Source organism: Taudactylus pleione, unplaced genomic scaffold (assembly GCF_031769625.1).
Source record: "Taudactylus pleione unplaced genomic scaffold, aTauple2 ptg000040l, whole genome shotgun sequence".
In the NCBI taxonomy this organism is placed as follows: Eukaryota; Metazoa; Chordata; class Amphibia; order Anura; family Myobatrachidae; genus Taudactylus; species Taudactylus pleione.
Window position 1 is genome coordinate 2,769,243 of NW_028284442.1, and position 24,656 is coordinate 2,793,898.

The 24,656-nt window shown below is 43.7% G+C and overlaps 1 protein-coding gene across 1 annotated transcript in view; it reads left to right on the forward strand.

Annotated features, from left to right (window-relative positions):
- The window catches only part of CFAP54 (cilia and flagella associated protein 54), a 399,494-nt gene that overhangs the window by 135,281 nt on the left and 239,557 nt on the right, over positions 1-24,656 (forward strand). The window contains exons 30-33 of the mRNA XM_088453676.1: positions 7,831-7,920; positions 13,939-14,065; positions 18,977-19,085; positions 21,133-21,245. Coding sequence (XP_088309802.1) covers positions 7,831-7,920; positions 13,939-14,065; positions 18,977-19,085; positions 21,133-21,245 — 439 coding nt within the window. The remainder of the gene's footprint in view (positions 1-7,830; positions 7,921-13,938; positions 14,066-18,976; positions 19,086-21,132; positions 21,246-24,656) is intronic.

The window sequence follows — 24,656 nt, forward strand, 5'->3', positions numbered from 1 at the left end:
TTTTTTACAGATGAACTACAGGTACTAGTGGGCCCTTAATGCCCTGCATGCTGGTACTTGTGGTTCTCTAAGTACCAGCATGCGGGGCAGGCTTGCTGGGACTTGCAGTTCTACTTCTAAAGACAATGTTTGATATTCTTTATTTACACCACACCACAATATCAACCCGCCACCCACCACCACCAGGGGTGGCGGGGATAGCCCCTGGCTATCAGCCTGGGCCTGGGGTGCCCTGGAGAGGGTGACCCCTTTATTGGGGGGGTCCCCAGCTCTCCAGAGATCCCCGGCCTGGGCTGACTAGCGGTCAGGGCTGATGCTGCGGCTGGGGTCCCGGTGAAAGTGCTCCCCTGGCTGTGGCATCAGCCCCCTGCTAGAAAAAGTCCAGTGCTGGTTCTGGAACATACAGGGAACCCTACTCATTTTTTTCCCCTGTATTTCCAGAAACAGGACCAGATCAGAGCCCAGAGCTGGTTGCGCAGAATACGGGGGACCCCTACGTCGTTTGTCCCCCGTATTTTGGCAACCAGCACTGGTTCTGACTAGCCCGGTGCTGGTTGTGCTTAAGTACAGGGGACCCCTACGTCGTTTGTCCCCTGTATTTAAGCACACCCAGCACTGGGTCACTAATGCCCGGGGCTGGCTGCTGTTTTTTTGGGGGGGGCAGGGCACGCCATTTTTTTCTTTTTTTACACAGGTTTTTTTTTTTATCACAGCAGCACAGACGGGTCTCACGGACCTGTCATTGCTCTGTGCCAATCACACAGATGCATGTAGCACGCATCTCCCGGGTCAGTGCTACATGCAAATGGGCATAATAACGCTGATTGGCTTCCTGTCTGCCACTGCAGTGCCACTCCTAGATGGGCCACGTGTTTGTGCTGCCCACTTGTGTCGCTTAGCATAGTCATCCAGCTACCTCGGTGCAACCTTTTGGCCTAAAAACAATATTGTGAGGTGTTCAGAATAGAGTGGAAATGAGTGGAAATTAATGTTATTGGGGTTATTAATAGCGTATGAACAAAAAAAGGCCCATTTTATGTGATTTTAGCATTTTTTTTTATTTTTTAAGAAAAACTCCAGATCCAAAACACAAAACCCAGAACCCAAAACACGGAAGGGTGATTTTGGCAAAACCAATCCAGATCCAAAACACGAAGAAAGATCCAGATCCAAAACCCAAAACACGAAAAGTGACTGGTGCACACCCCTAATATATATATATATATATACATACATACATACACTGTATATATTATGATGTTGTGGGGTACTTAGCTCAGTAGATTAGGGTCAGTGGTGCTGTGATTAGGTGCAGAATTAGAGTCCACACATTGCGTTCCAGTAAAAATAAATGAAAATGGTCCTTTACTGCCAGCATGGAAACCAGTAAACAGAAATAGAAAGTAATAAACAACCTAGCCCTCTCTTAGGGCACTAGCTCACTTCTTGAACCCTCTCTACAGAAGCAGCTAATCTGCATGAAAGTCTCTCACAGTCTCTGAGATTGGTGGTCCTCCCTGCCACATGCAGGACTGGACACTGGCCTCCTGGCCTGGTATAGCTTGCTTAGCTTTTTGGCTGCCGCCTCTAACAAGGACAGTGTCAGAGGTATAGGGATCTCCCTGCCTCCTTGCAGGTATGATCCTGACCACCTGGTCTGCTTCACTCACACTGCAGCCCCACCTGGACTGTCTGACTGTGTCCACCAGCAGCCTCACCTGGGCTCTGATCATATGGCAGCCATTAGGCATCTCCCCACAATGCTTTTCTACTCTGTGTGGGCGGATCTGTCCTGCCCCACACAGAATCTGCTGCTCACCAGCACCACCTCTGGTGATACTGCCACATATACCCCTCCCCAGCTTGAAACCCCTGGGTTCAGCTACATGGGACGAGGCATTCACATTGCAAAGTCCCTCTTCACTATTCTCAGAACCATCCACCGGATCCAAGATCATCCAGACTCTGGTCATTTCTGGGGGTCGCATTCTCCAAGTTCCGGAGCTAATTTTTTCTCCTTACTTTTTTCCTCACTCTATGGTACCAATGGTGGTACTTGCTTTCTTTATGCAGTACTTGAGGCTCACCCTTGGGTACCGCAACAGGCATTAAGAACTTGAAGTAACTTTTTCTAAAGCGACACACTTCATCTTTACTCTTGCCACTTAAACCTATTAAAGGCACATCTTTTGGCCAACTTCTACTTGACCCATCTTTAACCTGCAGACTTGAAGCCCTGTATTGGCTACTGGCATACTTCACTGATGGCCCCTTGAAAGAAGAGGAGCTAACAGTATCCGGAGAGTCATCATCATCATCATCACAACTTCTGGACCTTGGCTTTATGTCAACCGGATCTGTCCTGCCCCTCACAGAATCTGCTGCTCACCAGCACCACCTCTGGTGATACTGCCACAAAATATATATATATATATATATATATATATATATATATATAATGTATATGTATGTATGTGTGTGTGTCGAAAGTACCAAAGTAAACGAGTTCTGAAATGTTGACATTTATTGGGGTCTCACAGAGATTTATTTCAAGTCTGAGTGCCATCTACACACATCCTTATGTATATATATATATATATATATATATATATATGTGTGTGTGTATACATATATTTATATGTATGTATGCCAATTACTGCCCTCTGGGGGTCATTCAGACCCGCTCGCGAGTGCAGGACGCTCGCAAGCGGGTCGATGTTGCCCCACTGCGCATGCGCATGTCGGAGGGAGCTCCGTCGTGCGCATGCGCGACACCCGGATAGCGACGGGCTCTCCGTCGCTCCGGGTCTCGCACCAAAGGGGGCGTGCTGTCGATGTTGATTGACAGCACGCCCCCTTTGGTGGTTTTCGGGGGCGTGGCTGCCAGACGGAGGCGTTCCCATCGGAACGCCTACCGTCTGAAGCCGGCCCCACTGACATCACTAGTGATGTCAGTGGGAGTGATTTTGGCTCTGATAAAGCCAAAATCACTCCTGGGCTTGCGGCAGCGAGACCCTACCGCAGGGTCTCCATCGCAAGCCCGATGGTCGCAATGGTCTTGACCATCGCGACCATCATCATGGACGCTCGCATAAGCTGTGGGTGGTCCATTTTCATGGAGGAGGGCCCTGATTCAGAGCGAGCGCTCTGGTCAGAGCGTTCGGCTCTGAATCAGGCCCTCTGTTCCTATATGTACTGTGCCTCCTCCACTTAACTGTTTTATGTATGTGTATATAACTATATCTCTGCCAGTAGATTGATGTCTGATGTGCTATTCCAGGGGTCATGCACTGGGGCTGTGAAGTCCTCTAAATTTTATGGCAGTCATTGTAATACTCTTTGCATTGTATGGAGGTCACTTGTTTTCTGTATTATATGGTGGTCACTGTAATGCTCTCTGGATTATTTGGTGGTTACTGATGCTCTCTGTATTATATGGCGGTTCCCTGTGATGTTCTCTGCATTATATTGCGGTCACTGCAATACTCTATTGCAGTGATTCCCAACCTCGGTCCTCAAGGCACACTAACAGTCCTGTTTTAGTGATATCCATGATTGTTCACAGATGGTTAAATCAATATAACTGAGGTTCTAATTAAGTCACTTATGCTCAAGTATGTCTATCCCTAAAACCTGGACTGTTAGTGTGCCTTGAGGACCGTGGTTGGGAACCCCTGCTCTATTGTATGGTGGTCACTTTGATGTTCTCTGTATTATATTGCGTTCATATAGGTAGAGGGTGACTACAATCTCCTGGGGAGGGGGTGGGGAGGGCTCCAAGCTGAGTCATTGACATGGGTGAAAAAATGCCTAGCTTTCACCCCGACCCCTCATTACCTGTTGCTCTGCCCCCATTCTACCCCCCGCCCTGCCCCCATTACGTCCTGCCCCTATACTTGCCGTGTTCCCATTGGCCCTGCTATTCTCTTCCTCCTCCTCTACTGCTAGGCTAGGGTCCATCCGGTCACTGCACATGCATGTTGGAGAAGGAACAGAACTTAGAAAATTTTTATTTATATATATATATATATATATATATATATATATATTAACGTATGTATAATATTATTTAACTGCCTCTAATGGCAGTTTGGAACGCCACTCCCCATGGCACAGGGCACACACCTATTATAGACTACATGCCCACATCACTAGTCACACCCTGTGACATTGGACACACCCCACGGGGCGGCACACAATAGGCCCTTCATAAATTTCAGCTTCAGGCCCATGTGAACCTTAATGGTGTCAGAGGTACAAACAGAAATAGAGATGGGGGAAAATAAACATGGAGTAAGTTGGAGGTTTCATTGAGGAGAGGATGAAAAAGTGAGAGAGGGACAAGTAATCCCAGGCAGCACTGGGACCTACAGCTAATTATTTATAAAAACAAATTTTATAATCTACAGATTTGCACAGTATGATAGAAATCTGCTGCTATGAATGATTTTGGTTTTATACTGAACATTTCCTTATTTTCCTGTTGGATGTCAGTAAGTTGACTTGGATGTCAGCTTAAATAATGATAAATTGCGTTTTGTTTATTTGAGCTACTTGACCTTTCTTCAATACATTCCCATCTCCCTGAGTGCTAAGAGAATGGAGCTTTGTTCTGAGGGTTCTGCCCTGAATACTGTCTAGTACTGACAGCTAAGCAGAGAAAATAAATGCACTACAGTAAATCCTGGTTCACTTTGTCTCTCTAGGAATTTGTAGTTTAATGTCAGTACAATATTGAGGTGATATGCAATGGCTCTCAGTAGGATGAGGATTAAAAGTCCCTGCATGCTCCGCCACCGCAAAGCTGTCCATAACTTATTAAAATATTTCCCCAGCAGCTAAGCGATACTGGTCAGGAGTATAATAGCTACTTTACTACTCATTGGGTCAGTCTTATGCCGGCTACACACTAGACAATATGTCGTCCTATCCGTCACGGTACATCATCGAGTGTGTACCCCCAATGTCGCAGACTATGCGCGCTCCCACACGTCGTCAGCGACATCGCCCGTCAGATCTGCATGCAGGTTTGATGGGCATCATCATCAGCAAAGGCCATGTTGCTAAATGCAGCATGGCCCCCGCTGCCGCACCAGTCGCTGCCAACATCTGCAAGTGTGTATCCACTTGCTGATGCCGGGTCCCGTCAAACGATAGGTTGACTGGGTACACATCGTTAAATGTGTACCCAGCTTTAAGGATGAGAAGGCAATTAACTGGTTTACTAACATCCAGGGCCGCCATCAGGGGGGGACTGCCGGGCCTCCTGTCCCGGGCCCGGAGAGATAGGGGGCCCGGGTGGCAGCGACGAGGAAGAGCATCGGTGCTGCTGCATTTGCACTACTATGGAACCGGCCGCGGCAGCCAATCAGGAGAAGCCGCTCCGCGAGCTGTGATTGGCTCACGGCCAGCTCAATATTATTCAGCTGGCCGTGTGGCAATCACAGGTTGCGGAATAGCAGCCAATCAGAAGCGGCTGCTCCTGATTGGCTGCCGTTCCGCGAGCTGTGATTGGCTCGCGGCCAGCTCAGTAGTATTCAGCTGGCCGCGAGGCAATCACAGCTTGCGGAACAGAAGCCAATCAGAAGCAGCTGCTCCTGATTGGCTGCCGTTACGCGAGCCACTCACAGCCGGCTCCATACTTCTAATACCGCAAAGCAGATGCTTTTTCTCCGGCTGCCACCCGGTGCATTCTGCGCCGCTGCCACCCTGGCCCCTTTCTCAGGTAAGTCTATGTTTGTGTTGGACCTGTCTTGTGACCCTACTTGAATACAGCCAGCCTTCCCTAAGCCCTCTCCTTCCCAGCCATCCTTCCTTCCATGCCCCCCCAGTGCAGCCAGCCTTCCTTTCCTGCCCCCCCCAGTGCAGCCAACCTTTTTTCCCTGCCTACCCCCCAGTGCAGCCAGCCTTCCTTTCCTGCCCACCCCCCCCCAGTGCAGCCAGCCTTTCTTTCCCTGCCCCCCCCAGTGCATACAGCATTCCCTGCGCACCCCCCCAGTGCAGCCAGCCTTCCTTTCCTGCCCACCCCCCCAGTGCAGCCATCCTTCCTTCCATGTCCCCCCCTGTGCAGCCAGCTTTCCTTCCCTGCCCACCCCCCCAGTCCAGCCAGCCATCCTTCCCTGCCTAACCTTCCAGTCCAGCCAGCCATCCTTCCCTGCCTACCCCCCCAGTCCAGCCAGCCATCCTTCCCTGCCTACCCCCCCAGTCCAGCCAGCCATCCTTCCCCGCTTACCCCCCAAGTCCAGCCAGCCTTCCTTCCCTTCCCACTCCCCCCAGCGCAGCCAGCCTTCCTTTCCTGCCCACCCCCCCAGTCCAGCCAGCATTCCTTCCCTGCCCACCCCCCCAGTCCAACAAGCCTTCTCTGCACTACCCCCCCTTCTAGTCCAGCCAACCACCCTGTCTTCCCTGACCTAGTCCAGCCAGTCTTCCCTGCGGCAACCCTATGTCTAGCCAGCCTGCCAGTCTTCTCTGCTCTGCCTCTCCCCTAGTCCAGCCGGCCTTCCCTGCCCTTACCCCCCCCAGACCAAATCATCCTTTCATGCCCTTTGCCAACTCAATCCACTTCCCTGCCCTGTGCCCCCCATTAATATCCAGTCTTCTCTACCCTGTGCCCCCCTCCACCATGTCTAGCCATCCCTGATTTACCCACCAATTGAGGCACCACCCCCCGAAGTAGCTCCACCCACATTATCCACCCAAGTCTGCCCTATAACCCGGGGGGCCCTGCCTATTTTGTCAGTACCGGGCCCCAAAATTTTTGATGGCAGCTTTGCTAACATCAAATAGTGAAGAGACGATGATCTTAATATTGAGTGTTCATTAGTGTCAGTTAAATCTCTATTTCTGTATCTGTAACATAACCCTCTGAGTGGAATCTTTCTATTCTTGGTAATACAGCTCCTCCCAAATCTTTTATTAGTATCAAGTAAAGCTGGGTGCACACCTTTTCGATCAGTGGCTGATTGGATTAAACTCTCCCGATCAGCTGTGCATTGTGTCCCCAACATAACCCCCTGTCAGCTGCCTGCAAATACCATATACTCTGTGCAGACATAGCTCAATGTATACACGCTTATATAGGATCAGGAGGTCGGGCCAACAATATTAAACAGCACATAAGATGCAACGTCCCGATTCCAACCGTTGCAAGAGTGTTATAAGCCATTAATCAGCTATTTCTCCTGCAGCGGTACAGCACACACACCTATACATTCATGGGCCCAATCAACAATATCGGGGGATCAGCCCAAGGATTGTATAGGTGTGCACCCAACTTTTGTTAATCATGCACAGGTGAGTTCATTTTTATTTATTTTTTATTTTACTTGGTCAGTTCACCTGTTTCCACAGACAGAAATCCTGAAAACATGACACGGTTGGGTTTCTTAAGCTGTACTAAGCAAATGTGTATATATATTTTGAGCTGTCTTTGTGTTGTGTGATGCTATTGATTTTCATCATGTACCTACTGCAATAAATGGGTAATGCTTAATCAATGTCTTATTTTTCCTTATCAGGGGATATGTATATGTGTGAACCAAATAGCAGTTCACACATGTGGAGTTCCACTAAGTCAAAATTACTAAAAATACATTGAAATCTAAAAGAATAAAGAAAACAATGTTTTAAAAGATATAAAAGTGTTTTATAATTGCAAGGGGAAGATTTTGCTGGTGAGGCTTATCACATTGATATATAGGTCAAATCTATATCTCAATCTAAAACACCTGTTTTCTCCAGAAATAGGGCTTGTCATCTTTTGGGTTTTATACTCATTCACTAGTATAAAATTATTTTAAATATTTGTTACAAAGATACTTTATTTTTCAGTATCTGGGGAAGAGCTTACCGGACAAGAGGACCCCTTACTTCTTCAGGCTGTTGTTTCCTGTTGGTCTCTAAATGCAGCATTTAGAGAAAGTAGGTATTTTATAAACTATAGAATTTATTAAGTTGTTAATGTTCCAGGCAAATATATTAAACACACGTATTGTTTATATATGGAACAATGTTTATTTTAACTTATAAGGAAACTGGAAGTCACAGTGGCATATCTACAATGGGTGCAGTGTGTGCGGGGTACACGGGACCCGGGGTACAGGCGGGCCCTGCACCGCACACCCTGCACCCTTATTATTTTAAACTCACCCGTCTGTGGTCCCGCGTCGGGTGTCAGCGCTGCTCAGAACACCGGAAAATGGGCACTGTGGCAATTTTTCCGGCATTCTGCGCATGCGTAGTAGACTTCAGACACACTCTAGTGCCCAGAGTCTACTAATGATCTGGTGGCTGGCCAGCCGCGCCAGTCGGCTGCCGGCCACCGGGAAGAGAGGAGGGGGCCCCGGGGAGTGCACACGGGCCCCCTCCTCTCTTAAGACGCCCCTGGTTAGTCACTAGTAATTTATTGCTGGATGGCTCATATAAATTTATGTGTGCATCAAATAAAGACAACCCTTTCCCTCTTTACCCATCATTGATCTTCATTATTGTTGTCAATGATATCACCCCCTTAAAACAATGTAACATAACATGTTTTGTTGCTCTACTAGATATTAGGGGTTTAACTAGATACTATATATATAACAGATTCTTCTTCTACATTAGACTTGTGCGGAACGTGACTCTTTTTCTTTTCTTGTTTTGTTCATATAAATTTAGCACTTTTTGTTTAACCTAATTATACTGCTTTTACACTCTGCAGACTCCCATGTATGCATTTACTAAACGTCGGCTTTTCAAAGCTGCTGATTGTCTGCAATCACATTAAAAGCTAAACATATCTGCATTTAATATTGTTGCCATTATAAATCCTGCAGGCAAAACCACTGTTTAGTAAATATACCTCTTAGGTTCATTCCCCAGTTGCTCTTCTGCTGTGTACGAACTACAACAGTAAAGGTGCGTATCCATTAGGCGATGGGGTAATGCCAGTACGATTATGACATCATAATCGTTCAGTCGTCCTCATCCTGTAGGTGCCCACACTGAACGATATGTTGTTCAATGCAGGCATCTTCCCTCATCCCCGAACATGCCCAATCTGTCGTTATCGGCAGATTGACCTGCATGTTCAGGCGATGATTGATGTCGAAAACGACCATGTATATATGTAACATGGGGGTGTAGAAATGAGGACACAGGAAATGCAGGTACTCGGTAAGGCAGTGTCTTTAATAGCGCTTCAGCATGCACATGAGCATAGACCTGGGGACACACAGGCACATAACAGAAAATAAGCAACTGAACATAAAAGGTCCCAGCATGCCTCATGCTTAGCAGTCACAAATGGCCATGCTCTCCCAGGATAGTTCTTGGTCCCCGGCACTACAACACTAGGGCCTAATAAACTGGCTGTATGAGTTTTAAACTCAGTGGGTGTATGAGCAGTGGGTGTATGAGTTTTAAACTCTTGCTGTTCGTGAGTGATGAAGTACAGCTGGGTCTGTGTAATGGTGCATACACACGATCAGATTTTTTCTTCAGATATGGACGATAACGATTTAAAAATCGTTCAGTCGTTCATATCTGAAGGAAAATCGTTCATATCTGACATGCCTGAACGATGGACGATCAACGATGCGCGTTCCCGTTTGTCAGATAACGATATCTGACATCTGATGGGTTTGCAGTCAGACTTGGACGATTCCATTCATTTTAATGCAGTCAAAAATCGTTCAATCGTTCAAATCGTTCAAATCGTTCAAAACTTTGGTCAAATCGTCCAAATCGTTTAATCGTTCAGTCGTTCATCTGACAAATCTGACAAGTCTGACAAATCTGACCGTGTGTACGCTCCATAACTGTGAAAAACCGGAGTTCCAAATCTCCCTTGCTGCAGACTGGATAGGCTTCACTCTAGGCTCCCTTGGAGGGAGCTGATCCCACAGGAATGTGGGTAATTCAGGTGAGAGACTACCCCTCTCACCACAATATATAATACAATAAACTGCTGGGAATGGCCAGGGCCACCAAGAGCCAAGGCGGGCCCCGGTAATAGGGGGCGTGGCCTAATCTCGGGAAGCGTGGCCATGCCCCCTTGCCGAAAAAAAAGAAATAAAAAACATTTGCAGCGCGCCGGGGAGGGGGGCGCTCTGAGCCCCCTCAGCCCCGCGCAAAGCCAGGGGGGTGCGATCAGTGTGATCGCTCCCCCGCACAGGCATAGGAGACTGCTGTGGCTGCTGCTCAGCAGCTACGAGCAGTCTCCAACTGCAGCTCAGCACACGCTGTGTGCTGGGCTGCTGTGAGGGAGGGGGGGCGGCGTCGGACCCGGGCCCCCGCCGGGCCCCTCAGGAAGCCCGGGCCCGGGTAATCTGTACCCGCTCCCCCCCCCTCTCGGCGCCCCTGGGAATGGCAGCACTCACATACTGCTGTCTGCTGACTTTAAAAGGTTCAATTGTTACACTTTTTTCCTGATCTCCTTTTTCCTATTATATGGGTGTTGCCATTCCCATTTGTTTATTATAATGTCGGACCTGGATAAGTGGGGAATCTCTATTACTGGGACTAATTGTGAGGTCCCAGCATTTTTGCATCAAAAAAACTCTTGTTAGTGAAACTGTAAGATTAGTGCAGTTTATTAACCTCTATAAATGAGAGGACCACCTTTAGAACCTCTGTAACTGGGATTAGTACAGGTTTTGACAAGTCTCTATGTCTATACCTGGACTTACAGGGGTGAGAACAAACACTTCTTGAACCTTGATAAGTGAGAAACTGGGTAAGTGAGATACCTCTTTAAGTGAGACTAAATGTGCCCTCCCTCGAGATCCCACTTATCCAAGTTAGAATGTATATACAGGATATATATATATATATATATAAACACTTATGCAGTCCAATATTTCACAGTGTACAGCTCTCTGGACCTCATTCAGAGGCGGTCGTTAGTTGCAAGCGGTCGCACTGAATCAGGGCAGCCGCTTGCATCATGAACGACCGCCTCCTTGTCGATCGCTAAGCTGTGGGTTAACACCCACAGCTCTAGCGACCAACATGGGTGATGGTCGCGATGGTCTTGACCATCGCGACCTTCGGGGCTTACGACCAGACCCTAGGGTTGGGTCTGAGCACTCGTAAGCCCCAGGGAGCTTCCTGCTCTGATCGAGCAGGAAGCTTCCCACTGACATCGGCAATGATGTCAGTGGGGCCGCCCTCAAACGGCAAGCGTTCTGGCGGGAACTCCTCCGTTTGGGCAGGCACGCCCCCTGCCCGCCTTCCAAACGGGGCGCGCTGTCACTCACCATCGACAGCTCACCCCGTCTGCTGTGAGACCCCTAGCGACGGAGCGTCCGTCGCTAACCGGGTCTTGCGTATGCGCACGACGGAGCTGGCTCCATCATGTGCATGCCCAGTGGGGCAACATTGAGTCGGTTGCGAGCGCTCAGCGCTTGCGACCAATTCTGAATGACCCCCTCTTTCTTTAGCGTATGATTATCATACCTAGATGATAAAAATTTCTCTGGGCCTTTTTGACTATAGTAGTGTTAATACACATGTCTCTTTTAAGACACTATGTTATTTTCTTTTTTAATCAAGCTATTGTATGTTTACAAGTAGCATCAGCATCTGTGTTGGTTTTTCTAATATTTTATATGTATGTCTATTTATAAAAATTGCCAACTCTCCCAAAATGTCTGTGAGACTCCCTCCAGGAAACTGTCCACTTCCACAATGAAATGGGTTGGGGAATAAAGACGCAATTTGAGTTGATTCACCTTACTATGGCCATGACCCCTCTCAGAGGTGCCACAAATCGGACCATTTATTTACATATATATCAATATAATAATGTGCTATGATTTGTCCTGAGACTGATATGCACAGTGGGAGCGCATTTATATTACTAAATTATAAAATAAACCTGCTCTGGTTGTGACTGCAGTGTTTTGGTTATTAGGTTTCCTTTGAATATTAGCTAATTTATATTTACTATTGTTTAAGCAGTACTAGAAGAGCGCTGTGCCACATTTGAACTTAGGAAATAACTTCCATTATGATACTCAACAAACTGCTAAACATAATGGCTATAAAGATAAAAAGACTTTTAGTGCTTATTAGTGACCAAAAGATGTCACCCTTCCCATGTTTATATTTAACTAACATAGGTAAAATTGGGATGGTTTGCTTCAACAGCTTGAGAGTGATGGACATCAAAACGATGGTTAGCTATTTGTAAGTAACCTGGTCGGTAATTCTCTAGGCACATTACTGATATTTTTTGATAGAATAATTAAATCATATTATACAAACCTGTGATGTGGAAGAAATATGGGTTCGGGGGAGTTGAGAAGGGATAGGTAGGGAAAAGTATATTTGTGACTAAATGGCTTCACTTCAGTCAGATTCATGTAGTATTATAGCAATTTATGAGAAACTGTGATTTCAGAGATGTATATAACCTTGCCTGTATACCAAGCTGATCTAGTTGTAGAGCCTTTAGCATATAGACAAAACGTACTAAAATGTTCTAGGATAAGATAAGATGCTTTTCCCTTTGAAAGTGTCAGAATGCCCCAGACTTTGTCACCTCTCCTTTCTCAAGTTTTGAGTTTTTGACCGGTGCCTGAACCTAACCTCCCCCTTGTGCCTGAACCTAACCTTCCCCTCCCCGCACCCTAAACCTAACCCTCCCCCCTTAGTGCCTAATCCAAACCATCCCCCTAGTGCCTAACCCTAACCCCTAACACTAACTCTCTCCCTAACCCTGCTACTTACCTTCGGGATTCCAACGATCGGGATGCTGGCGGTGGGATTCTGAATCTCCGCAATCGGTATATTGACCGCATCACCTGCCTAATAACTGATAAAGTATAAGAATGAGTGTATAAACAATATTAGTGTCAGTTCTTCATTCTAGAACTGTTCTCATGACACATAATGTATCGATTGGATATCTTTTAATAAATACCTTTTCTTTAATGCTCCAAACATTACTTTGTAAATCTGATTATTATTGGATTCAATGAGATTTCCTTATCAATTTGATACATCATGCATCATGAGGACAGTTCTAGAGTGAAGAACTGACCCTAATGTTGTTTATACATTCATTCTTATACTTTTATCAGTTACTAGGCAGATTTAACTGAAACAACAAATCACATCACACAATATAAGATAAACATTTGGATATGTAATTCAGAGAATATGGCCAAAAGCACAAGACTTGAGAAAGGATAGGTGACTCAGAGTCTGGGGCATTCTGACTCTATCTACGGGCAAAGCATCTTATCTTATCCTAGAACATTTTAGTACATACTGTATGGTGGGAATTCTAGTAGACCCTATAATTTTTTGCCGAAAAAAAATGAACTTTTTTGCATTTTTTTACCTTCGGGCAATTCAATTAGAGCCCTTTTTTTGCGCCCGAAAAATTGTTTGTTTTTGGCCGAAATCACATAGAATCCGTGATAAGCTCACGGATTTATGTGTTTTTACTGCCTGATCCACAAAAACTGAATAATTATCAGGGATTTTATTCTGAGCCTGCTGAGGTCGTAAAAAAAAAAAAAATCCCCAATAAGTGCTGCAGGCTGCCACTCTTTGGGGCTAATTGGATAGCCCCAGGGGGTCAATTAGCCCGTGGTAAATTTATGCGGCTAATTGAATTCCCCCCCTATATATGCTAAAGGCTCTACAACTAGATCAGCTTGGTTTACAGGGAAGGTTATATACAGTATATCTCTGAAATTGCTGTAAAGCTACTGAAGTGAAGCCATTTGTCAGAAATATACTTTTTCCTACCTATCCCTTATCCACTCCCCTGAACCCCTAATTTCCTTCCACATCACATGAATACTATCATATACAGTATGTATCCTTTGTTATAACCAATATTTATTGTACTATACTTTTTGTATTCAGATGAACCTTTTTTTGTGGTGATATATACGTAATATAAAACAAACTGTTATAACTGTTTTGACTTTTGTACTGTAGTTATGAAGTTCAAAAAAAAATCTCGTTTTCTGGAATTCTCCGTCCAGTTGATGCAAAGGGCATTGTATGAGGAGAAGTTTCAGAAGGTACTCGAGTGGACTACCACGGTGTTTGACTATTTAAAAAGGTATTATGTTTCAAGTTAAGCAGCTGTTTATGATGAAATGCAAAAATAAAGCAAATTTTTTATTTTTTAAAAAATCATTCAGGTCCCAGAAATAGTAAATTCTACATTTAACTTATCTACTTTTTATGCAGAAACTGAGCATAGACAAGTTCATAACAATAAATAAAGGAAAAAAAATTTTTTTAGACTCTTCAACAAAATGTAGAACTTGGGATGAATGGCTGATGAATAGTGGCCTAGGGCAGCAAAAGCTTCCTCTTCCATTCTTCTCATTTGCTGGCACTGTACTGTTCTTTTGTTGTTATTTTTTAGTTCAGTTTCTGTAATGTTTGCTTTTCTGTTATGCTTTGTAGTGTATTTCCTATTACAGTATATGAACATTTAGTAAAACACAATGAAGAGAAAACAACACTCAAATAACTATTTCCCACTTTTAATGAATATCTTACATATCGGTAATAGTTCTGGGCATGTTTAATTATTTCATAACTTGAATAAAAGGTTATTCACTTAATCTATAGGCTATTTTGCCTTTAATATCATATTAAGTCTATGCTAAAAGGTTATTCTCTTCTCAAATATATTTCTGTATTATGTAGATCTAATGCCGCAAAGTACTTGACACTTCCAGAAAATCCTCCTCAATGTTTTGTAGATGTTTTTGCTACTAAAATGATCAATCTGGATTCACTTTCTGTGAATTACTGTTTGAAGAGGTATTTTAATAAATGAGGAGGCAGGGCCATGGGTAAGTTTCCCACCTAGTGCAGTCCCTCATCTATGCCTGCTGCCAGCAACACCAGCTTTTCTGCAATGCCTTCAGAAAGATGGCACATGCACAGAAGATAGCAAATACTCTGGCACCAGTGCAGTCTTTAGAGGACGGCCTCATGACACAGTGTAAGTCTGATCTGGGTGCAGGGTATGGACGGGGGCCCCACTTGACCTATGGAGCTGAATTTAGACCCTCTTACCTCACCTGGTGTTGCTGATTCACTAGCTGGCATATCTCAGCTGGCAAGTCATATCAGGATTTCTCACGGTGGCCATTTTCCCTGTACAACGGGAAAATGGGTGTGGCAGCCATTTTTACAGGCGCAGACACCAGAGCCTAAGTGGGACTCCGGAGAGGTAAGTTTTATAGGTGCAGAGTGTAAATTTCCCAGTCCCTTGGTGCACAGTACATTGCTTTTGTGAAATAATGGCTCCAAGTGCCCTCTCTCTAAGAGTTTATCTGCTAGGACAGGGCCCATCAAAAACTGTCACAATTTGTAAATGTGTAAACCCTAAAATTGTAGTTTAATCTTTGACATAAAAACCTTTCTATAAATGTTCTAGTAGTAAAGTGCCTTCCCTGCTTCATATATATAATAATAAAAGACCAACATGTATGTAGCACATCTCCTGGTATACATCTAGGATTTCCTACATACTGGTTCTGACAAGTGTATGGAGAAAATTATAGTTAAATTTTAGCTCCAAAATGTACTTATTCAATTGCAATAATCTATATATTCAACTGTATCTTAATATTGATACAAACATTCCAGTTATACTAAAGGTGGCCATACACGGCACGATATACATGCCGGATCGGCACGATGTAGGTGCTATTTTGTGCCGTGTATGGGCACGATATCGTACCTGATATCATGCTGCCCGCTCCCGCGGGGTCGTACATCGCATCCCCAGGTCTTCCTGCGAAACCATCTGACCTGTGATACGATGTACGATCCCATTCAGATGGTGGAGGGGGGAGCCGGCATATCGTGCGGTCTGCGGGGACTGCACGAATGCCGGCAGTGACAGCACGATCAGTCTGCTGACGGATCGGCAGTCGCACTACATGGTGCATCGCACCGTGAATTGGCCAGCATAAGCTGTCACAGTATTTGCAACAATTTTGTTGAAATTTATTCTCTATAGAGATATTATATTTGTCCCCATGTCAATTTTATTATATGTAATAAATGTTTTGTGAGTCAGAGAAGTTTGTCACGTGGATCAATCAAGCAATTTATCTAGCAGCAGCAGCGCAACCCATTTCTCTTTTGTAGTTCTTGCTGTGTATGTCAGATTAGCAACTGACAGTAAGGTATGCAGCGCTGTTGGTAGTAAAGGAGATCCACTGTTGGTTTGAATTATATTGTAATTTACAATACCACACCACCAATTTTTATATATCTTTTTTTGCAATACTATTTGTGATTTAGGTAGCGCCGGGTGGGAACTGAGATCTTCATGTAATCTGTAAAACCTCAGTTCTTTTTCTATATTAGGGGTAAGGTTAGGAGTAGAGTTAGAGTTCTTATCTACAGGTGTTGGTATTTCAAACCAGTCGGGGTTATGGCGTCGGGATTCTGAGCGATGGTATTGTGTGCACCGGGCTCCCGTATCCAACCGGATTAATGTACCCACTACTTTAATATATAAGGATATTAGAAGAAAACAAGGAGCCGATTGCCATATAACAGCACAAGACTGCAGGTCATGTATATTGTTCAAGGTGCTTGTTTGTGGGATCCTCATATCCAGGTTTGTTTTACCGTCACTGAAAGTTATATATTCCACCAAGGAACCCTTTAACATTTAGTCATGTGACACAAGTGGCATCACTACTCTCCACATATAAGATCACATTTTACTGGCTATTTTAAACATATTAATTTGTATACCTACAGATATGTACAATACATCATATGTGGATAATGCTAGAATTTTCCCATGTTTCATTTCTATATGATAATTTAAATGACTTATGTGTTGGTTATGGCAATTGAATCATTAACATTGAAGATAAAATAATCTACTATATACACATTTTTATTTAAAAAAAAAAAATATATATTGCTTCAGGTTATGGGTCTTGCTTTCACTTTGTGAAATTGATTTTTAAATTGAAGTAGAAAATAGATTTGGATCAATAAACTGTCATTTTACAGAACTACAAAAAAGTGAAATGTTGACAACTGCCAGCTTATTGATTTTCTTGTTCTACCTATACAAGTATTACGGGGTATTAATTTGTAACCTACTGTAATTCTATTTTATTCAGCGAAATAACAGCAAACCAAAGCCTCATTTTGATGCCATAGCCAAGTTTTATGATAGGTCATAAAAGTTGATCTTTGTAGAAGTTAAAGTATAGGCCATAAAGGAAACATAAATGCCCTTTTATAGTTGGGCTTTGTGGGCCTTATTCCCTATAAGAAACTTAATTATAGGGATCTATCTGACTTGTACAAATATTGTGATCTACAATGTTCTGAAGATGCAGATCCACAAATGTTTATTTATTTGGTTGCTTAGAGAGTTCTGAAATGGTATAAATCTGCCTCTTTGGATATGTTAACCTGACTGATGGCTCCAGTGACTTAGCACACAGGTTCTCAAACTCGGTCCTCGGGACCCCAAACAGTGCATGATTTGCAGGTCTCCTCACATAATTACTAGTGAAATAAATAGCTGCACCTGTAGATCTTTTAAAATGTATCAGTGAGTAATGAATACACCTGTGCACCTGCTGGGTGACCTGGAAAAAGTGAACTGTGTGGGGTCCTGAGGACCGAGTTTGAGAACCACTGACTTAGCCTAAGGAGCTGCAGGTTATGGCATCTGTCCCATTAGCTGAATACCTGTATATAAGAATTTCTACAGACAGTGATCGCTTAATAAACAAAATTACTGGTAGAAATCTAGGGAACCATATCTCATAATGCTTACACTGTACATACTATAAAATAATTGTTTAGGTCACAGGTTCTCAAACTCGGCTCTCAGGACCCCAAACAGTGCATGTTTTCCAGGTCTCCTCACAGAATCACAAGTGAAATAATTAGCTCCACCTGTGGATCTTTTAAAATGTGTCAGTGAGTAATGAATACACCTGTGCACTTGCTAGGTGACCTGCAAAATGTGACCTGTGTGGGGACCTGAGGACAGAGTTTGAGAACCTATGGTTTAGGTCAGTGTTGGCTAACCTTGACACTCCAGCTGTTATGGAACTACATAATCCAGCATGCACTGCTACAGTTTTGCTATTAGGGCATGCTAAAACTATGGCAGGGCATGCTGGGATATATAGTTCCACAACAGCTGGAGTGTCAAGGTTAGCCAACACTGGTTTAGGTGAAGCAAACATTTCTACAGGAAATCTAATTTGATTATATAATAGTCTTGGACAAATATGACATTTATCTAGGGGAGAAAAGCCCTATGGCAGGAGGAAATAGATGTTTTTGTTGAAAACTGTTTTTGATTTTTAATTCTCTGTTAAGAGGTTAACACCACTGATAGGAATGCCAAGTTTTTAGGCGATCGCGTTCCCATCCAAAGTATGGGGAGCCTATATAACAAGGGGTAAGGATCTGATTACCGTTATGAAGATGAGATATAAAATGACTTCCTATAACTAGACACACCTCGTTTCCTCAACAAATTGCTACTATACCACAATCAGATTTGACTGTGACATCTTTCAGCAGTGAAAGGACATTGGTCCAGAGCAGAGGTTTCCAAACTGCCATTACAGTCCAGGTTGTAAGGAAATCCATGCTTGGGCACAGGTCACTTAATTAGTACCTCAGTCGATTTGATTTAACCCACTGGGCTCATGCATGGCTATCTTTAAAATCTGTATTGTGATGGCGGAGTTTGGGAACCTATGGTCTAGAATAAACCATTAATTCATTGATTGATTAACTCATTCACAGCATGGAACATGGTTTAGTATGTAGGTAGGGGATATTATCTTGTCTAGTAAGGCAGTCTTTCAAAGATATCAGTTTAGTCTGTATTTTTCAAGCTGTCTGCATTTTCTCTGTCAGTATTGGTGACTACTGTCATACAAAGAAAATTGTAATTTCCATCAACAATTACAGTTACAATAGCAAAATATGTTTCTTCATTTAGGAGGAGTGAAAATGTGTTGGGAAACCAGCAGCATGAAGACAAAGGTGATGTCCCAGGATTGACTGATTCTTTCAGGAGATACACAGCAGCCCTTGTTGAATATCAGAAGGTATGCCAAATTATTTCTTTTTATACTTTATTCTAAAATCTAAATGTTATTTATGTTTGCCTGAAAGCAATGTGTAGTCTTTAGGGTGTGCCAGCAGCATATGTTACATTGCATCATTCATTGTGTACAGATGCTCCCTTACCTATCTTGCTGCAGTTGTGCCAAAAGCCCCTCCTGGTGTGCCATGTCCTGTGAGACTATGCCTACAATGTAGCGGCCGCAGCTCTGTTCTTTCCCAGTTCCATTCTGCTTCATATACAGACTCAGGTGCACACAGATATACAAGTGTCACATATCAAAGTACTCAGCACAGTCTGCTGGTGCATCCTAGTCGCATCACATTGCAACTTAGACACATTTTCGTCATAAAAAGACGCCTTATGCCAGCAGAGTTGCACGAGACCTGACGGCTCACTCACGCCAGGCAAGCTGCACTGCGTGGTGTATTAAGGCTAGATGTACAGTGTAAGGACAAACCTGTATGTTTTCAGGAATCATGGATTGGTTTATGCGGTGATGTCGCTACATTTTATTTACTTTGTTCTTGTTCACTTTATAGGCTACATATACAATGGATTTTTGCATTTTATAGCCTTGTATCTCTGATACAGTTATCAGGATGCACAAAATGCTACAGTAGATGTATCCTACTCTTTAGTTCATTTTGAAATGGCCTTTACCATAGAGAGCTATAAAAATTGACACAGAGTGGCGCATGGAGATAATTCCATCTGATGTAAAACACTATGGTTTTATCCATTTTGTTTGAGACCTTATGCCCTGCACAGACATCCAGCAGAACCTAGGGCAAGTCTTCATTATTCTATGTGAAAAACAAAACATTATACAGGAATATTTCCCAGGAAATCAATAAGGAAATTACCTGTCATAGGTTCTTCGGGCCCAGAGTTGAGAGAGTCTAATATGGAATCTAGAGATAATGAATAGGTCATGGTTAAAATTGCTATAAACCAATTTATACATTTGTTATACATTTAGCATTTTCCTGCTAGTTACCATTGGAGATCATTTTATAAATAATGTAGTTGACAGCACTGAGTCATCTTGATTTGTGCAAGTGAATTTAGATTTTTGCTAAAGCACATGGTTCTGATGAGAAAGATGGTGGCTTTTGTGTATGAGCAAGCGGCTGATGGGGGTAGTTAGCAGCGCAGAGGCCATATCTGGCAGAGTATGGAGCATGTGCAACACTGCACCTAGTGTTGTGGAGCAGTGCAATAATATGATTTCTGACTTTAGATGAGGGAGGGAAACGATGCATTTTATAGGGACAATGTTTGCTTTGTAGAAGGGCACACAGCCATTTTCATTGCTCTAAAACACTTGAGTATTGCCCCTCCTCAGAACTTGTAGAGTTATTTTAATTTGACAATGTTAAAATTGATAGTACACACACACATAAGTGCTACATGTAATAAAGACTGTCCCAATTTCCTCTCACACTCTCAAGGGTATATTTATTAAAGTGGGGTTTTTTAGAAGTGGAGATGTTGCCCATAGCAACCAATCAGATTCTACTTATCATAGCACCTTCTAAAATATAATAGCTAGAATCTGATTGGTTGGTATGGGCAACATCTCTTCTAAAAATCTGCACTTTAGTAAATTTACCCCTCATGGTTGATTTAGGTTGATTTAGGCTGTATAGGAGTCTAACCTGAGCTGTATTTTACAAGATAATCTGAAAAGTATAATATAATGAAAGTGGTACTTCCAAAGTGGCAGAGGCTGAACATTGATTAGATATTTCAGCCTCCCCACATGACGCACTTCTAGTTAGCAGAGGCGTCTGCAATGAACATAGAGTGGAAAAGTACCTTGAAATGCTAGACGCGGCCAATAATGTCTGTGTGTTACAACAAACCAGTTTGTACATAACCGTTCACATATTTTCAAGTAGACAATGTTTAGTCATTTCTGTTAAAGTGTTAGGGATACATAATATTTACATTTATTTTCATTATATTAGTATGTATATCTTACTTGTCCTGCTGTAATTGAGTGTATTTTTTTTTTTTAATCTAAGGGCGGGAAACCATCAACGCCCAATGAAGCCAAAAAACAGAATGTGACTAAAAATAAAATGGAAATCCATAAGCCAAAGCAGAAAAAGAAGAATCACAACCTGGATCTTCATAGGTCTGTATGAGATATAGGTTATGTAAACATGTATGAATGTGTATAACAAATGCTACAGTATGTTGGATTTGTGCAATGGTTTTATTGGAGCAATGTTTCACCCATACACAAAGTATTGAGTGTTTGTCTTTCTGCAGTGCACCGAATAGAACCTGTGTATTGCATATACAGTATAGGAAATGGGATTTATTACATGCAACATCTGAAACTCTTCCATATCCTTTACTAAATATGGCAACCTTGAACCTTACGATTTTGAGTGATGTAAAATTGATAAACATCGGTCTACATCGATCTTACGATTATGGGTTGAAATCACACATTTACTAACAGACAATTTTTTAAATGTTTTTTCAAGTATTAGTAAATGTGTGATTTAGCCTCAGAAACACAACATTGATGTTGATACATTTTTATCGATTTTAAATTTATTAAAATCGACCTTTAGTAAATATATCCACTAGACTCCAGCAAACTCTGCTACCTATGTTAAGTTCTTCTGGATTCTCTCCCTTATCATCTGTTGTCTGCCATGAGCCCACCCCTCACCACTCTTCCCCTCATTATAAACACTGATTCAGTCTTCTCAGATATAATTTTGAATCATCTGATTTAGAGCTCATACAATGTCCTGTTTGCTGATTGTGTCTAATGTTCATGATGTTTTGTAATACTGAATTTTGACTAAAATTAAGGTCTCTAGAGTTGTATGTATCTTGTGTGGATCTGCCTCCTATCAGTACGCTAGGTTTGCTAGCACTTGCACCAGTCTATAGTAAGTGCAAAAGATACACCTGGAAAGAGGTGCATCTATGCTTACATCCAACTCGGCATGGACCGCAGTTCCGTGGACACACTCTTGCTTAACTTTGCCTCAGTTACAGCTCAGTTCTGCTTGTACAGTGGTAAATGTTGGTGCAGTCTGATACAGCGCACTGCTGAACGCAGATTCCCGATGTTTGGGAATCTGTGCAGGCGCCAGACCCTTTCTGCACATGTGCAGAACGGGTCTGCGAGCTCACTTGCAAACTGGCAGCAAACTGGCAGTAATTGATAGTCTGCTGCCGTTTGGGGGCGGGGAGGGGGCGGCTTCAGCCTCCATTATTCGAAATTGAGGTGTGTCGCGACCGCTGGGGGGGGAGGGAAGACGTCAGGATCTCCGTCAGGTGACAGAGATTTCCTGGCCTCTTCATCTAAACAGCAGCGGCCGGCTGCTGGACCCTATGGGTCACCACATCCGGCCGATGGTACGCAAATTAATCGATGCTGCATTGAACAACGCAGCATGGTTAAGTAATGCAAAGGGGGCATGATGCCTCCTGTGCATTACCATATCTGCAAAGGATCTCAATTACAAAGCTGCCTGCGTGCACTACACACTACAGTATATGCCTGTGTGCAGCTTTGCAATTGCGATCCTTACAGAATCAAGCCCTAAATGCGTACAATCTGCATCGCCCGTGAGAGATCCTTTTCTGAGAAGACACAGGGCTGTATCCAATTAGACGCTATAAAGCGACAATTAACGTATTTAGAAGTGTATTAGTAGACCTAATAAAAGTATTTGGGGTTCTTAAATTGTGTTAAATGGCTGTCATATGCATATTTGTGTAACAGTGGAAAAATTATAAAAATAGCTATTTTTTGGGGCCAAAATAAATGCTGCAGTTAAATTAGGGGTACATCAAAATGGGTGCAAGTATATTTTTGTGTCATAAAAGTGCACTTTTTAAAAATTATAAAAATACACCTGGTGCAGCCACCTGCAATGTTGAAAACACATGTCCCATCCATACAGCCCCCCGAAATACCCAACCCAGTACTTTAAACCCATTTTTCAACAATTAATCTTTTTCACCCCAAAAATGACATGTCATTATTGGCCAAATTAAGCTAATTAAAATTTTGTTTGCCTAATTTGTCTTTGGCGGTAGGGTGTCCAAGAGGTTCTAAACCAAGGGCCTGATTCAGACCCGGTTGCAAGCGATGAGCGCTCACAACCAGGTCGATGGTGGCCCACAGCGCATGCGCACGACAGAGCCGGCTCCGTCGTGCACATGCGTGAGACCCGGCTAGCGACGGGCAATCTGTCGCTCTGGGTCTCGCACCAAAGGGGGCGAACTGTCGATGTTGAGTGACAGCTCACCCCATTTGGTGGGCGGGGGTGGCTGCTCAAACGGAGGAGAGAACGCCTGCCGTTTGGGGGCGGCTCCACTGACATCTCTCTGGGACTTGCGGCCACGAGACCCTACCACAAGGGTCTCGTCGCAAGCCCGATGGTTCGCGATGGTCTTGACCATCGCGACCATCATCATGGCCGCTTGCAATAGTTGTCACCCACAGCTATGCAAGCGGCCAAGAGGCCGATCCAAAAAAAGGGGTTTTGCACAGCTTTTCACCTGCTCTGAAATGGTGAAAAATTTTAGCCGGGTTTTGTCTATGGAGTATTCGCACAAGCAAAAAAAGTCCGGCAAAAGGATTGCACGATACGCATTTTGTGCGAAAAGTTCACAATGGTGAAAACGTTTTGCAAAACCGTGGCTTTTTGCATCTAATTGGATACGATCCACAGTGTGACAAAAACATTAGCTATACTCTCCAAACAGGCACACGGGCATTAGCCACTTTGGGCTCTATTTATTAACATTATTTTTACTAACATAATGTGAAAAAGCATGTTTTCACACCCTTTTCACATTATTTTAGTATCGCCTGCAATTGGAGTAGAATTTGTAACATTCTACTCCAACCCCTAATTATCACTTATTTTTAGTAAGCAGATCGCATTTCCCATAATTGTAATGGGAAATGTGATCTGGCCAAAGTTACTAAAAATAAAATGTGAAAAAATACCGGGGAAAACCCTGTGATAATAACGCCACCTGGAGGTGGCATTATCCAGGGTCTCCCCCGGTTACCGGACTCCTGCTCCTCTATAACGTGCAGAGCAGAGCCCGGAGCCGGCCCCAGTGATCAGCTGTGTGGTCTAAACAGACCACACGCTGATTCACTGTAAAAAAAAAAGTGAAAAAAACAAACTTACCTGAGTCCAGGGACCGGAGTTCGGGGCTCCGGTGATGTCCTCCCTCCGGTCAGCTGGTCTCCCATTGTGCACTGGGGCCCAGTCGTCACCTGATAGTGTCCCAGAGCAGTATGGGATGTCACTTGACCGAAGCGACAGAGGACATCACCGGAGGCCCGATAATTGCAGGTAAGTGTAATTAAGGGAGGGGGGGGTCGCAGGGAGGGGGGGGTCACGTGGGGTCCACGATTGTGGGGGTAGGGCTTAGCGATGGGGGCGGGGCTTGGCGACAGGGGGGTAGCAGCGGCGGGCGGTCAGCACATACACAGGGCACTTGTCACGTTATTTTTTGCGAAAATATCGTGATAAGGCTCCGGAAGAGATTCGCA